General features: G+C 39.3%; 1 protein-coding gene across 1 annotated transcript; it reads left to right on the top strand.

Annotated features, from left to right (window-relative positions):
• The first annotated feature begins 2,273 nt into the window (after positions 1-2,273).
• Positions 2,274-17,529, top strand: smo (smoothened, frizzled class receptor). Its single transcript, XM_062066832.1, has 12 exons — positions 2,274-2,984; positions 6,962-7,161; positions 7,230-7,439; positions 8,842-9,014; positions 9,081-9,300; positions 9,370-9,493; positions 9,554-9,646; positions 11,352-11,460; positions 11,593-11,778; positions 11,861-12,009; positions 16,137-16,271; positions 16,358-17,529. Exons 1-12 carry the CDS (start codon positions 2,744-2,746, stop codon positions 16,906-16,908), a joined length of 2,391 nt encoding a protein of 796 aa, XP_061922816.1. The 5' UTR covers positions 2,274-2,743; the 3' UTR covers positions 16,909-17,529.
• Positions 17,530-18,097: the final 568 nt, after the last annotated feature.

Below are 18,097 nucleotides of genomic sequence, written 5' to 3'. Positions count from 1 at the left end.
TTATATTCTAGTTTCTTCAAAATAGCCACCCTTTGCTCTGATTACTGCTTTGCACACTCTCTGCATTCTCTCGATGAGCTTGAAGAGGTAGTCACCTGAAAGGGTTTTCACTTCACAAATGTCATAGTTTTGATGCCTTCAGTGACAATCTACAATGTAAATAGTCATGAAAATAAAGAAAACATATTGAATGAGAAGGTGTGTCCAAACTTTTGGCCTGTACTGTATATACTGTATGTCTTTAGCCATCTGTAAATCTGTATCTCATACATACACACAATTAATATATATATATATATATATATATATATATATATATATATATATATATATATATATATATATATATATATATATATATATATATATATATATATATATATATATATATATATATATATATATATATATATATATATATGTGTGTGTGTGTGTGTATATATACATATATATGTACATACAGTATATATATCTGTAAAGATAGTTATATATATACACATACAGTATATCTAAATCTAGCTATACCTACACTACCGTTCAAAAGTTTGGGGTCACCCAAACAATTTTGTGGAATAGCCTTCATTTCTAAGAACAAGAATAGACTGTCGAGTTCCAGATGAAAGTTCTCTTTTTCTGGCCATTTTGAGCGTTTAATTGACCCCACAAATGTGATGCTCCAGAAACTCAATCTGCTCAAAGGAAGGTCAGTTTTGTAGCTTCTGTAACGAGCTAAACTGTTTTCAGATGTGTGAACATGATTGCACAAGGGTTTTCTAATCATCAATTAGCCTTCTGAGCCAATGAGCAAACACATTGTACCATTAGAACACTGGAGTGATAGTTGCTGGAAATGGGCCTCTATACACCTATGTAGATATGGCACCAAAAACCAGACATTTGCAGCTAGAATAGTCATTTACCACATTAGCAATGTATAGAGTGTATTTCTTTAAAGTTAAGACTAGTTTAAAGTTATCTTCATTGAAAAGTACAGTGTTTTTCCTTCAAAAATAAGGACATTTCAATGTGACCCCAAACTTTTGAACGGTAGTGTACGTATATGTGTATAGATTTACAGTATAATGTAACTCAAAAACTCAACTTTATTGTTGTATTTTTATATGAATCATTTAAGTCACAGGTGTCAAACACGGCCCAGGGGCCAGATGTGACCTGCCACTTCATTTTATTTGGCCCTCGAAAGCCTGGAAATAATATGTATCAATAAAGTACTGTAAGTTTTCTTACTAAATGTATTCTTTCTTTCTATTTTGGGAGAGAGAAAAAAAATACTGTATGTACTCCATGTCATCGCAAATTATGTCACCTTAAATATTGTCTAACTATGCAAAAATATATTATCCAGCATTCAAATCATTTTTTAAATAGGAATAAATACTAATAATAATGATTATTTTAGTTATCCATCAAATTGTGCAATGAGCAGTAGATTTCATGGTAAAATTGTGAAATTTACTGTGGTTTTTACAGCATTTTTCTCTAAATGAAAAAAAATGAACTTTGTTTTACTGTAATAAACTGTGATGTCATTTTGGCATTTACAGTAATACACTGAAAATCTACAGTTGTCGATTTGCAGTAAAAAATAAAAAAATAAAAGTTAATGTTAATGTAAAATTGCAGGTTTTTTTATTTACAGTAAAAAACCAAATGTAAATTTTACAGTAAAATTTTGGCAATTGAGCTGCCTTTTCTTTCTTTCTTTTTTTACCATAAAAACAGCAATACTGTTTTTCCATTTACAGTAAAAAAAATTTAAAAAAAACACTACATTTTGAGGTGAAATTATTGCAATTTACCACTTTTTTTTTTACATTTTAGTAAAAAAAAATATCTATTTATAAAATGCATTTAAAAAATGGTGTAATAATAGTATTCACTGTTACAAGCGGCCCCCTGGGGCCAAACATAACTACGATGTGGCCCTCAGTGAAAACGACTTTGACACCTCTGATTTAAGTAAATATTGATAATGAATTTGAAAAAGAGTGAGACATTAAAAAAAATGTGTGTCCTAAGGAGGGAAGGGTTGTGACCTTTTTAGAAGTTACCACTACTTTAGTACTAATATTATTATGATTATTGTTAATAGTAGTTACTATGGAGTTAGAAATAGTATTTATAAAGATGTTTTGAGGGATTTGTGCCAGGGGGAAGTTAGGCTGGCAGAGAGCAGGGGTGTGGGGGAGGGGTTGATGTTTCCACAACATTCCTGAGCTAAGCAAAACAAATTAAGTGACAACAACAACCGGGAGAAGTTGTCTTGTTGGAAACGTGTTCTTGTGTGGCGATCCTATCCAAATATAACCGAGATATGAGTGTTTTTGTCTAAAAGAGGCGAAGAAGTCGAGGGAAAAGGGAGAAGGAGGTCCATGAGGAGGAGGAGCTCTTCTTCCATCCACTGATTTGTGGGGGAGGGGGAGGAAGAATGTGAAACTTTTTCTTTCCTCCAAATTCAACCTTTCTCATCATCATCTTGCAATATTTCACTTGTTTTCTTCATCCTAAAAGTCATTAGGGGGAAGTTTTAGCCGCCATGACGTCACTACGTGTCATCTTGGAGGATTCGAACTCGGGACGTCGAGGAGGTTAAGAAGAAAAGTGGCCAACTTTTCACCAACATGTCGTTTATTCTTTGCACAAAGTGAACTTTGTCGTTCTTTTTTTTTTTGAGTTATTATTTTCACCATTGCGACTTTCCTCTCCCGCGGTCCTTCCCAAGATGTCCTCCCGAGTTTGGAGCTCCTTTGTTGGGATGTGTTGCGTGCTGGCGTGCAGCAGCGCCGTCTTGCCTCCGAACGGGAGCGTGTTGGAGGACCAATGCAAGAAGACGACGACGTGCGAGGCTCTGAAGTACAACACCTGCCTGGGCTCACCTTTACCTTACACGCACACTTCTCTCCTGCTGGCGGAGGACTCCGGCACGCAGGAGGACGCCTTCGAGAAGCTGACCATGTGGTCCGGTGAGTCGGAACCACACATTCACCCGCAAATCTCCACATTACCGGAAGAAATCATGCCCAAAAATGTAAAAAACAACAACAAAAAAACAACACAAATGCATTGAGGACTTGTAATGTGACATCACCGCATATCATAACAAGCCCAAGATGTCGTGTACATATGCCGCCGTGTGGCTGTAAGCAGCATTGCTTAACCCTTGTGTGTTTTTTTGATTGATTGAGTCTTTTATTAGTAGATTGCACAGTACAGTACATATTCCGTACAATGGACCACTAAATGGTAACACCCGAATAAGTTTTTCAACTTGTTTAAGTCGGGGTCCATCAATTCATGGTAAATGTTCATATTGTTGTTACTCAGCCAGCGTTTGTGGGTCTAATGGACCCGTTGCATTTTGTGGCTTTTAATTAGGGATGTCCGATAATGGCTTTTTGCCAAAATCCGATATTCCGATATTGTCCAATTCTTTAATTACCGATACCGATATCAACCGATACCGATATATACAGTCGTGGAATTAACACATTATTATGCCTAATTTGGACAACCAGGTATGGTGAAGATAAGGTCCTTTTTTTTTTAAATTAATAAAATAAAATAAGATAAATTAATTTAAAAAAAATTCTTGAATAAAAAAGAAAGTAAAACAATATAAAAAACAGTTACATAAAACTAGTAAATATTGAAAATGAGTAAAATTAACTGTTAAAGGTTAGTACTATTAGTGGACCAGCAGCACGCACAATCATGTGTGCTTACGGACTGTATCCCTTGCAGACTGTATTAATATATATTGATATATAATGTAGGGACCGGAATATTAATAACAGAAAGAAACAACCCTTTTGTGTGAATGAGTGTAAATGGGGAGGGAGGTTTTTTGGGTTGGAGCACTAATTGTAAGTGTATCTTGTGTTTTTTATGTTGATTTAATAAAAAAAACTTTTAAAAAAAACCCAAAACGATACCAATAATAAAAAATCCGATACCGATGATTTCCGATATTACATTTTAAAGAATTTATCGGCCAATTATATCGGCAGGCCGATATTATCGGACATCTCTACTTTTAATGCCTCACAATCAAACAGTTTTATGTTAAAATACTGAACTGATGTTTATTGGGATAAGGTTTGTGGGTCCATCAGACCCACAAAAGCTCGCTGAGTAACAACAATATGAACGTTGCACGGAAAATTTCTCTGCCAGTTTCTGCATCCCACAGGGATTCTTCTTTAGTGTTTCTGCACCTGCGGTTCCCACACAAGGTTGCAACATTGTTTGTCAACACTGTGTGCTCTCATTTTCTCGCAGATTTGACCCTCTGATGTTCTGTGTACCTACACTCTGTCCTCCCCCTGTCTAGGCCTGCTGTGTGTGTGTGTGTGCGTGTGCGTGTGCGTGTGCGTGCGTGCGTGCGCGCGTGCGTGCGTGCGTGCGTGTGTTACACAGAACATCAATTTCCACACTTCTATTAGCCCCGGACATCTTATATGTAATAGAAATGTGTAGGGGGGGTGTATGGTGTGTGATCATTAAATATGTATTCTGATATATGTTCTCCACAGAAAATGAGCCAAAGTCAGTGAGTCTCAGCTTAAAAAATGTATTAATTGTATCATTTTTCTTTTAATAAAAAATGAAAACGGGTCCCACAGACCCAAACACCTTTGAGTGGATGGAACAAAAACAAACATCGATATTCATGTTTTTATAGCATAAATCAGTTTATGTCTATCTATTAGGGCTGTGCTAAAATGAACAACTTAACTCATGTGATTAATCACAAAAAATGATGACATTAATCATGTGCACACTTAGATTAATCTTGCAATTTATTTTGACTGTAAAAGGGCTCGTTTACCTTAATCGTTATACACTCAGTGATCAGATCAATGCTTACGTCAATTGAGGAGACTCCGACTGGTGTGCTCGCTGGCAAATTTCACTCCAAAATACAGCCTGATAAAACTGTTAGCAAGTTCTATTTTCATGTACTGTATAGCTATATGGCCTACATTACAGTGGCTGTGTGCAACATAGGTGTAGTATGTTTTGTGTTTTATTTTTTTTCCCTTTCAGCGAATGCAATAAAAAATCTGAAAAATACATATTTATATGCATTTTTGATACATTTTATACATATAGTTTATTTAATGCATACTTGTCTTTATGTATAGTTATATACAGTGTATATATAGTGGCTGTGAACAGGATATGCGAAATACACGCTGTTGTAACACGTGGCTTGGCATTGTCTTGCTGAAATAAGCAGGGGCGTTCATGATAACGTTGCTTGGATGGCAGCATATGTTGCCTTCACAGATGTGTAAGTTACCCATGTCTTGGGCACTAATACACCCCCATACCATCACAGATGCTGGCTTTTCAACTTTGCGCCTAGAACAATCCGGGTGGTTCTTTTCCTCTTTGTGCCAGAGGACACGACGTCCACAGTTTCCAAAAAACATTTGAAATGTGGACTCAGTCCATCTTAGATGAGCTCGGGCCCAGCAAAGCCGGCAGCGTTTCTGGGTGTTGTTGAAAAATGGCTTTCGCTTTGCATAGTAGAGTTTTAACTTGCACTTACAGATGTAGCAACCAACTGTAGTTACTGACAGTGGTTTTCTGAAGTGTTCCTGAGCCCATGTGGTGATATCGTTTACACACTGATGTCGGTTTTTGATGCAGTACCGCCTTAGGGATCCAAGGTCACGGGCATTCAATGTTACGTGCAGTGATTTCTCCAGATTCTCTCAACCTTTTGATGATATTACGAACCATAGATGGTGAAATCCCTAAATTCCTTGCAATAGCTCGTTGAGAAATGTTGTTCTTAAACTGTGGTGACTTTCGCCCCATCCTTGTTTGTGAATGACTGAGCATTTCATGGAAGATGCTTTTATACCCAATCATGGCACCCACCTGTTCCCAATTAGCCTGTTTAGCTGTGGGATGTTCCAAATAAGTGTTTGATGAGCATTCCTCAACTTACTCAGTCTTTTTTGCCACTTGTGCGAGCTTTTTTGAAACATGTTGCAGGCATCAAATTCAAAATGAGCTAATATTTGCAAAAAATAACAACGTTTTCCAGTTCGACCGTTAAGTATATCGTCTTTGCAGTCTATTCAATTGAATATAGGTTGAAAAGGATTTGCAAATCATTGTATTTTGTTTTTATTTACCATTTACACAATGTGCAAACTGCACTGGTTTTGGGGTTTGTAGTTAAACATTATTTATTTTGTGTTTATATTTAATTTCATACATTTCAATATTTTTAATGTATATGTAGTACATGTAGTGACTGTGAACAGCAGAGGTAAAATATGCTTTTTGTGTTTTAGATTGTTTTCCTTGAAGTCGACAGAATTAAATAACTCACCAAAATAGATATTTGTATTTTTTACGTTATTTATTGTATGCATATATCTAATTTTATATATGTAAATATTTTTCATGTTTATGCATATACTGTACCTACAGTACAGTGGCTGTGGTCAGCATAGGTAAAATATGTTAAGTAGAAGAAAAAATATATTTATGCAAAATATATATTTATGTGTTTTGATATTTGTTTTATTAACTATAGATATATGTACTCATTGCCTAATATATATGTATATATACTATTTATAGTTGCTAAGCAGCATAGGTCAAATGTTTTAATAATTTAGGTATTTCTGTTTGAAGTAGGCAGGATATAAACATTTATATATTTATCATATCTAAAACCATTCAAATACAGTTAGAATCTGTTGAGAAATGTCAATGCTGTAAAGCGCTACAGTCAGCTTTTAGCATAAATTGTCCCCTAAAGAGCAGGAATAAGTGTCATGAAAGGAAAAGGATGAAATAAAGGATGTCATCTTTAGGTGTCATGACGTCAACAAAGAAGTCCTGTAGTGTGATTCTGATTAAAAAAAGTTTTGACCTACGAGAGTGTTTGCTAACGATGTGACAATTTGCATCCCAGGTCTGCGTAACGCTCCTCGCTGCTGGTCCGTCATCCAGCCTCTTCTTTGCGCCGTCTACATGCCAAAATGTGAGAACGGCCGTGTTGAGCTTCCCAGTCAGAGTTTGTGTTTGTCCACACGGCGTCCTTGCAGCATCGTGGACCAGGAGCGCGGTTGGCCCAACTTCCTCAAATGCGAGAAATTCCCAGCGGGCTGCCCGGTAATGGACACCACCGGATGACCTCTTGTGTCGTCATTGTCAACTTTGACCGGAGCCTTTGTTTTCAGAACGAGGTGCAGAAGCTGAAGTTCAACATGTCGGGTCAGTGCGAGGCCCCGCTGGTGAAGACGGACATTCAGTCCAGCTGGTACAAGGACGTAGAAGGCTGCGGCATCCAGTGTGACAACCCTTTGTTCACAGAGGAGGAACACGACGACATGCACGCCTACATCGCCTACTTTGGCACCATCACGCTGCTCTGCACCTTCTTCACGCTGGTAAACTTTGCTGCTGCAACAACCTTCCACATAATTTAAAACTAACCTTACCTTTTCACACAGCCTGTTTCCGCGTCTTTTAAATAAATGATAAATGGGTTATACTTGTATAGCGCTTTTCTACCTTCAAGGTACTTAAAGCGCTTTGACAGTATTTCCACAATCACCCATTCACACACACATTCACACACTGATGGCGGGAGCTGCCATGCAAGGCTCTAACCAGCAGCCATCAGGAGCAAGGGTGAAGTGTCTTGCCCAAGGACACAACGGACGTGACTAGGATGGTAGAAGGTGGGGATTGAACCCCAGTAACCAGCAACCCTCCTACAGATGTATTTGCTGTTCTGTATGAGCGGCACCAACATTTGCAAACATACATTTTCTTATGAAAGATTCTAACATGAATTCATTGCGGTTACCTCCATCACACAGCCGGTCTCTGCCTTTTTTCTGCCTTTGTCACTACACATTTTGGAAACCAACAATTGGAGACATACATTTTATTTTTAAAGAGCTTAAGTTTAAGTTATGGCAGTTCCCCTTTCACACAGCCTGTTTCCGCCGATTTCCCAGATGTATTTGTTGTTCTGTAAGAGCGGCGCCAACATTTGGGAACATACCTTTGATTATGACACAGCCTAGGATGAATTAATTGCAGTTACCCCTGAACCACAGTTGGTGTCTGCCCTTTTCTACCTTTATCATTGTTCTCTAAAAACAGCACCAACATTTGAAAATATACATTTTATTTTGAAATAGCCTAAGTTCAATTCATGGCGGTTACCCTTTCACACAGCCTGTTGTTTGCCAGTATTTTACTTTTATCACTCTTCTCTAAAAACAGCACCAGCATTTACTGTATAAACATACATTTGATTGTTAACGATTTTAAGATTGATTTATTGTGGTTACTCCCCCTTTCACACAGCTGGTCTCTGCCTTTTTTCCACCTTTTGTCACTGTTCTGTAAAAACAGCACCATTCTTCACAATTACCCCTTTCTCATCGCCAGTTTCCGCCTTTTTTCTGCCTTTGTCACCATTCTGTATAAACAGCATCATCATAAAATGGAAGGCAAGAACTTGAGCCTCCAATTTTCCAGCTCCAGCAGTAGCATCGGAGCTGTAACAGAGGCGGGATGTCACTCGTGTGTTAGGGAATCCCGCATTTGTTGTGTTTGAAGTCTTTTATGTCGTCATCTGTCTAATTAACACATTTTCGGACGCTGTCTTGCTGTGTGAAATATCGTTCTGAAAAAGATTTTACGGCTCTTTTGTGGTATAATTGTGTCAAATGCAATTGCGACAGTCGGACTATTGTTTCATACTGTAATAGCAGGCAGCCTGCAAACGTTCTGTGTGAAAGGCAAAGGCAGACAAATGTTCCCCTTTTTTTTCAGGCTACATTCTTGGCCGACTGGAAGAACTCCAACCGCTACCCGGCCGTCATCCTCTTCTACATCAACGCCTGCTTCTTTGTTGGCAGCATCGGCTGGCTGGCGCAGTTCCTGGACGGGGCTCGCGACGAGATTGTGTGCAAGAGCGACAACACCATGAGACTCGGCGAGCCCTCGTAAGTTCGCACCGGACAGTCGGATGTGTTAACGCACAGAGAATGATGGCTTTTGTGTCGTGGCAGTTCGTCGGAGACGCTGTCGTGCGTGACCATCTTCATCATCGTGTACTACTCGCTCATGTCGGGCGTGATCTGGTTTGTGGTGCTGACCTACGCCTGGCACACCTCCTTCAAGGCGCTCGGCACCACGCAGCAGCCTCTCACCGGACGCACTTCCTACTTCCACATGGTCACATGGTCCATCCCGTTCGTCCTCACCGTGGCCATTTTGGCCATTGCAGAAGTACGTCCATCGCAATTTTTGTTCTTCGAAAGATTGTTTCATTTTTGATGGTAAATATTCTACATTTAGGTGGACGGCGATTCTGTGAGCGGGATTTGCTTTGTGGGCTACAAAAACTACAGATACCGTGCTGGATTTGTGCTAGCACCCATCGGGGTGGTGCTGGTCGTCGGAGGCTACTTTCTCATCCGAGGTGAGTCGCAACAGATTTCTGAAAAACTGATTTTTTGGTGATATGTCTTTTTGTTTTCAGGGGTCATGACACTCTTCTCCATCAAAAGCAACCATCCAGGACTACTGAGCGAGAAGGCAGCCAGCAAAATCAACGAGACAATGCTAAGACTTGGTATGTTTCCTCTACCACGATAAAGTCAGTCAATCAATCAAACTTTATTTTTATAGCGCTTTTTATGCAGAGGCAAGATACAAAGTGCTTTACAGAAAGAAAGAAAAAAGAGGAGATGAAAACACAAAAAAACACAGAACTGTTGTCAAAAACAAAACATGGCATGGCACTGAGAATTGAGGAAAAACGCCACCTTTGAGGCATCCACACTGGAGGTTAACTTCGATTAACACCATCTAAAAGAAATTGTATAAGACGTATTATAAAATATATGTAAAAATAAAATTAATTAATGAATAAAAACATAACATTGAGAAAATAATAGTACGATAGCAATAAATAAAATACAAAATAACACAATAAAACATTTATTTATATATATATATTATCATTATATATATATATATATATATATATATATATATATATATATATATATATATATATATATATATATATATATATATATATATATATATATATATATATATACGTATATATATGTGTATGTATACGTATATATATGTGTATGTATGTGTATATATATATATATATATATATATATATATATATATATATATATATATATATATATATATATATATATATATATATATATATATATATATATATAAAATAAACAATTAATGTTGCAAGCAGCATTGAACGGCCCCTCGCATCCCCGTGCCACTCAGGGTTCACGCGAGTTGTTGGCGGGCACGCATGACACATGCAGTCTTGTCTTTTCCAATGCCAAGACCCTAATCAAAATTCTCAGAAAGATCGGCGCTTGTGAATGGAAGTTAATACTGGCATAATTTTACGACCACAAGGGTATATTGGTGTCGATATATATTAATTATCAGACCTCAAACTTAAAGCCTCATATCAGTTTGGAAGGAGAGCTGATCATTTAAAGTGAAGCAATGGCGGTTTGATGGTTGGCAAAATTGATTTGCAATTTATCATCGCCCATCAGTTTAGTATCTGTCTTTGATCAACTAAAGTGAACTAATGACAGTTTAATTGGTGATGGCGATGAGCAGTTTTTTTTTTTTGCATGTTCTTTTCCAAGTATTGTGGGTGTTTAGATGATCAGCATATATTCTGCGTATTAATGAAGACGGAGAAACAAAATGGATTGCACGCTTTATTCTGCTCACTTAACAGACGCCATCCACTTTGCACATGTTTCGTTGATCAGCTTAGCCCTAAGTGTTAGGCAAGTAGGCTTTTTTATAATTGAGTATGACCACATAATAATCCAAGATGGGGCCAAAGAAAGTTGCAAATGCCAGCACTTTGATGAAGAATGTGAGGAACACCATTGAATTCAAGAAAGAGCTCGTAGCAAAGTAGGTAGGGGGTGGCTTTGCCAACGAAAGTTTTCAATAAAGACAAAACTGATGTTAAATAATGTAGATTTATTTATTATATTTGTCATTCATATGTATTTTATATTTTCTACATATGAAACACAAATGATTCTCTATAAAATGTGTTTTGTGCTCACATTGTTGGGTATCTTGTTCGCATTCATTATGTATTATTATTATTTCTTATGGGAAAAATTGCATGGTATTAGCAGCGGTACCACTGTGTTTTATTTGGAAATGTCAAGTGCCGAAAATTAAAAAAATTAAAAAATATATATATATCTGCAGGCCGACACCTAAAAACTAACTTGAGTTTGTTCTCCTGTCAGGAATATTCGGATTCCTGGCATTCGGATTCGTTTTCATCACCTTTGGCTGCCACTTTTACGACTTCTTCAACCAGGCGGAATGGGAAAGAAGCTTCCGGGAATACGTTCTGTACGTTTGTATTTGTCCTCCATCGTGTTGTCTTTGTCTTCACCTTCTGAGAAACGTCCTCCACAGTGGACATTTGCATTTTGCATGAACAACAAAAACAAACGGTTATGCAAACTTCGATATACCCGACAGCTGCGAAGCCAACGTCACCATCGCCTCCCAGACCAACAAGCCGATCCCAGAGTGCACCATCAAGAACCGTCCCAGTTTGATGGTGGAGAAGATCAACCTGTTCTCCATGTTTGGCACGGGTATCGCCATGAGCACGTGGGTGTGGACCAAAGCTACCATCCTCATTTGGAAGCGCACCTGGTGCAAGTACGCCGAGGCTACGTGAAACAATACATTAGAGATCCTCCTCTCGCCTTCGTGCGTCATCTATGTCTTTATCTGTCGGCAGGATCATCGGGCGCGGTGACAACGAGCCCAAGAGGATCAAGAAGAGCAAGATGATCGCCAAGGCCTTCGCCCTGAGGAAGGAGCTCCACAAGGATCCGGAGAAGGAGCTGTCCTTCAGCATGCACACCTTGTCACATGATGGCCCTGTTGGTATGTAAAAATGTCAAACTTGTGTCGCCTCGTGGCAGGTAGAGCCTTACTTCTTTAAAAAAAATAAAAAAAATTTTTTATATATTCATATTTATTATTTACCGTATTTTTTGGAGTATAAATCGCTCCGGAGTATAAGTCGCACCGGCCGAAAATGCATAATAAAGAAGGAAAAAAACATATATAAGTCGCACTGGAGTATAAGTCGCATTTTTTGGGGAAATTTATTTGATAAAACCCAACACCAGGAATAGACATTTGAAAGGCAGTTTAAAATAAATAAAGAATAGTAAATAACAGGCTGAATAAGTGTACGCCATATGACGTATAAATAACCAACTGAGAACGTGCCTGGTATGTTAACTAGGGATGATACTCGAAACCGGTTTTCCCGGTTGTTTGATAAGAAAAGAACCGAGTCCTCGGACTCGAATCCCTTTTTGAGAACCGGTACCCGTTATCGAGACCACTATAGTAAAGGAAAAGAGTTGATTCTTTATTCGAATCCCGTCCCGACCAGAAATGCTCCGTGGGACATCACAAGAATTGACGTCATGTAGCTCAGTCATTAGGCGCAGATAGCGAGAGCAGGAAAACAATGGACGGGAAAAAGCGCTCCAAGGTGTAATAAAGTTCAAAACAAAAGCTATCGTCCATCGAATAAATTTACTGAGAGATTTTAGCAGGGTAAAACACATGACGGAGACTTTTACGACCAACCGGAAACATAGCAACCAGGCTAGCAATGCACCTCCTTTACGGCAGCTGTCGCAACATTCTTAAAACAACCGCAGCACATACATATATATACAACATATCTCCCTTTTTTAACTTTTGTTTTTCTTTCCTTGTAAACAAAACAAAATCACACTGTAGATGTGTTGTCTGTCTAATTATAAATAATGCAGACGAGGCGTGTTGGCTGAGTTCTTGACGTTTACTTTCACAGCGTGGCAACATGCAACACTTTTCGGGGCTACCGCGCATGCTCGTAACTCCCGTTGCATGCTGGGTAGTGTAGTTGTTATATTCTCTCGCTCATAACATTTTCCTATAAAGAAATAATGTTAACTCAATAAAGTGTATTTCTTTTTTTAGCTTTTACTTTTCATTTTTTTAGCATTGTAACCACATTTGCAAAGAACTTTTCTCTTCATAGACTTTTCTTTCAATAAAGAAATAAAGTGCAAAAATGTCAAAGCATCATAACAAACAGTTATGTCAAATAGCAGCAGAAGTGCACTTTTTGGAGAGCTGTATTATTTTCAGTTTTGTGCCCAAGGGACTGATTTTATTTAACACTATATTATTATTTATACACCTGTAGTGATCACAGAGACAGGTTGTTTTTGTGTTACTGTATATATTTGTTTCTCTGAAAAATCCCAGTTAATATACTTTGGGTAACAACAGTCAATATTTATTTATTTATTTATTTATTTTTTTAGGTGGGTAACAGTCAATATTTTTTTATTTATTAGATTTTATTTTTTTATTATATAATAAAAGTGAGCTTTTGTTAAACCAAATATTGTGGTTTTTTTTCCATATACAACAACCTATCTGGACTCGATAAGAGAATCGATAACGAATCGGTTCGATAAGAGGATTCGATAATAGGCTCGAACTCGATAATTCCTTATCAAACATCATCCCTAATGTTAACGTAACATATTCAAATAACTATAACGTATAGAACATGCTATACGTTTACCAAACAATCTGTCATTCCTAATCACTAAATCCCATGAAATCTTATACGTCTAGTCTCTTACGTGAATGAGCTAAATACTATTATTTGATATTTTACGGTAATGTGTTAATAATTTCACACATAAGTCGCTCCTGAGTATAAGTTGCACCCCCGGCCAAACTATGAGAAAAAACTGCGACTTATAGTCCGAAAAATACGGTAAACAGTTTTCTAAATAATTATCTTTTTAACAATCTCTCAATTTGTAAATTTTCTCATCATATACAGATATAGAGTAGGAAACTGATATGAGGCTGTGTTTAATGTGTGACATTATTATTCTTGATAATAGGACTATGAATACCAAACAATGATACTGAGAGGCGCTGCAGTTAAGGATGCATACAGAATCCAGTGCATTTTTGGCACTGACCAAATCACGCCGGTCCTACTGGGCACAACCGATTCATGTAAAATCCAATGGTCCCATGTTACACTGCCTGGGTTGCGTGTGACGTCACGCCTCTTCACACTTCGCCACTTGGCGATGACTCCAGCAGCACTGAGAGCGACCAAACTAACTCTAGATAATGTTGCAATTTTCAATGCCAACAAATAAATTGATTAAAAAAAACGCTCCATTGTAACGTATGGCTCCACTTTTCAAAAAATGCGCTAGCTTGATGTTAATATAATTACATTGGCTTTGCTATTGATATTCTACTGATTAGCATTAACGGTTTTACATGGCGATTTCAATACCTCCAAATTTGTTAATGAAAACTGCAACTAAGATGCACGTTACAATCAAACAGCTGGCGCATAATAAGTACAATAGGTGGGCTGCAATCAAGTGACCTAGAGGCACATCTGTGCGCTTCCGGGTTTCAGGCGATGGTCTAAGCCCCGTTAGGCTACTGTTTTACCTGAATCAGTGCAGATTTAGGCGGATTTTGAAAGGTTTAGAGCAGGGGTCCCCAAACTTTTTGACTCGGGGGCCGCATTGCGTTAAAACAATTCGGCCAAGGGCCGGGCCTCGCGCACTAACTGACTGAAAGAGAGCGCACTTGCCGCTCGCGCCACAGTGTGCGATGATGTCACGTTATCGATGGGAAAATACATTTTTAGACAATATGATTTGTCTGAGCGGCTAGGAGACACAGAGAGTAACAGGCGGTAGAAAATGGATTATCAATCATCCATCCATCCATTTTCTACCGCTTATTCCCTTCGGGGTCGCGGGGGGCGCTGGAGCCTATCTCAGCTACAATCGGGCGGAAGGCGGCGTACACCCTGGACAAGTCGCCACCTCATCACAGGGCCAACACAGATAGACAGACAACATTCACACTCACATTCACACACTAGGGCCAATTTAGTGTTGCCAATCAACCTATCCCCAGGTGCATGTCTTTGGAAGTGGGAGGAAGCCGGAGTACACAGAGGGAACCCACGCAGTCACGGGGAGGACATGCAAACTCCACACAGAAAGATCCCGAGCCCGGGACTGAACCCAAGACTACTCAATCAATCAATGTTTATTTATATAGCCCTAAATCACAAGTGTCTCAAAGGGCTGCACAAGCCACAACGACATCCTTGGTACAGAGCCCACATAAGGGCAAGGAAAAACTCACCCCAGTGGGATGTCGATGTGAATGACTATGAGAAACCTTGGAGAGGACCGCATATGTGGGTAACCCCCCCCCTTTAGGGGAGATCGAAAGCAATGGATGTCCAGTGGGTCTGACATAATATTGTGAAAGTCCAGTCCATAGTGGATCCAACATATCAGCGAAAGTCCAGTCCATAGTAGATCTAACACAATAGTGAGAGTCCAGTCCATTATCGGGCCAGCAGGAAACCATCCCGAGCGGAGACGGGTCAGCAGCGCAGAGATGTCTCCAACCGATGCACAGACGAGCGGTCCACCCCGGGTCCCGACTCTGGACAGCCAGCACTTCATCCATGGCCACCGGACCTGTGTAACTCCCCCTCCACAAGGGAGAGGGGGGCAGAGGAGAAAAGAAAAGAAACGGCAGATCAACTAGTCTAAAAAGGGGGTCTATTTAAAGGCTAGCGTATACATATTAGAAAGGACAGATAAAAAAAAAGTAATAATTTAAAAAAAAAAAGAAAAAACAATTTTTTTTTTTTAACTTGGGACTTCCCGCGGGGCGGATTTTGGATGCTGACGGGCCGTATATTTTTCTAAAAGTGTATTCTCGAAATCCTCTTAATGACCTGTAATTAACATTGATGAGAGCTTATTCAATTGGGAAAAAAAATCCCTCTAAAGTGCCTCACCTGCCCTGAACCTTACCACACATCAGTGCCTAATTTGAACAATTTCCCATGTGGATCATTAAAGTTTGTCTAAGTCTAGATAAGTGGAACAATATCAATAGAAATGTATGTTTTGTTTCATCAACAGCCGGCATTAACTTTGATCTCAATGAGCCGTCCAACGACGTGTCCTCGGCCTGGGCGCAGCATGTGACCAAGATGGTGGCCCGACGAGGTGCCATCCTGCCTCAGGACATCTCCGTTACTCCCACAGGAACGCCGGGTGAGGAAGAAAAAAAAGTTTTAACATAAGGATGTTTCCTCCCCTTTTCCTGACTTTTCCCTTCACTTCGTGTTCCTTGTCCACAGTCCCGCCCCCCGAGGAGAGGAACAGGCTGTGGATGGTGGAGGCTGAAATCTCCCCAGAGATGATAAAGCGGAAGAAGAAGAAGAAGAGGAAGAAGAAGGAGGTTCGTGCAGCAGCGGAGGAGGCGGCGATGGAGGCGGAGCACCACCAGGCCGCCTTCCCCCAGCGTGAGTTTGGCCGCAGCTCCGTGCCCCGCCTCCCCAAGCTGCCCTGCCACCCCAGCATGGTGGCCAACCTGCGGGAGCAGCAGAGGCGTCAGCAGATGCTGGAGGATGACATATTGCCCGGGTGCTACCCCGAGGACAGGTGCTACCCCGAGGACAGGTGCGTCTTACCCACCTATCACAGCAGAGGCTACGGACGCGGCTCGCTCTCAAACCCGCCGGATGACCCGAGCCTGGTACCACGCTGCCCTGCCCAGCAGGAGGGGCTGTCGGAGAGGATGGCACACCTGGCGAGGGTGCCCGTGGGCCGGAGAGTCGGCTACGGTCCGCTCCACTCGCGGACTAACCTCATGGAGGCGGAGCTCATGGACGCTGAATCGGACTTCTAAGTAGTCCGCTGACTTTAAGCTAAAGAAAAAGTGCTGGAAACTTTGTTTAAGTGTTTTTTAAATTAGTCTTTTTTAAGGAAACGTTTCCATTGGCAACTCAAAGGAGGCAGCTAAAAAAAAAAGCTTGAAATATGAAACTGTAGGTGAATAATAATATGGCAGGTTACCATTAAAGTACACTTTTACACAACCTTATTTACACAATTATGCTCTTTTCTTTCACTTTTTGCCACTTTTAAAATTAAATATTTAGATGAACTTTTCTTTTGCAAGCAAACATGATTTTAAAAAATATTGCTACTTCCTGTCCAAGCCCATATTGAACAATGTTTACTGTATATAAGCTGTTAATAGACATGACAACAAGGGTATTATTTGTACAGATTTATATATGAAACCATGACTAGTGAGATGTTTTTTTTAAAAGGGAAGAGGAAATGCAATGTTTTGACTGTACGCTGTAACCAAAATGTCCTTTTCATTCACGTTACTGTGAGCAATAATGCGGAAATAAGACAGACATAGCTCACTCTTTTGTAGTTATTACAGATATATTTATACGATAATAGCTGTGCTGTCTGAAATGGATGTAAAAGACAAAATAAAGTGAAGAATACTTTTCTAACGGTCATTTTCTATACTTTTTTGGGGGTGAAAACGAAATATGTCACTTATTATTGTGCGCGTTTTTTTTTTTAAATCTAAATTAATATTACTCCACATTATTTTACTGGTTTGTGGCATTATATTGTTTTAAATTGCATTCAAACTAAATATTTTCTTTACTTATACTGTATATCAGGAGTGTCCAAACTACAGCCCGCGGGCCAAGTGCGTCCCACCAGCTTCCTCAATTTGTCCCTCGAGACGTCATGAGTTCGAAGCATCAAATTAATTTGAAATAGCATAGCGGTGTGCTTCCAAATTAATCTTAAATACCAGGTAGTCTCTGAATGCTACACAATTTCAGCCATCTTGTGGACAATGTGAGTAAATCAGATCAATGAGTAATTTGAAATAATTGGACAGCATTTACTCATATGATACAATCCAAACAACCTTCCCTAGTCATGATGCCAAACACTCTTGGTCATACATAACACAACCTGCAACCTGAACATTGTGGAAATTATGAAAAATGTCCAAACACTATAAACAATAATTTACACCGATTTAAATCCATTCCAGT

The sequence above is a fragment of the Entelurus aequoreus genome, linkage group LG12 (genome assembly GCF_033978785.1).
Source record: "Entelurus aequoreus isolate RoL-2023_Sb linkage group LG12, RoL_Eaeq_v1.1, whole genome shotgun sequence".
Taxonomy (NCBI): Eukaryota; Metazoa; Chordata; class Actinopteri; order Syngnathiformes; family Syngnathidae; genus Entelurus; species Entelurus aequoreus.
Note: the sequence above shows the minus strand (reverse complement) of the source record. Positions and strands in the feature narration are given on the sequence as shown.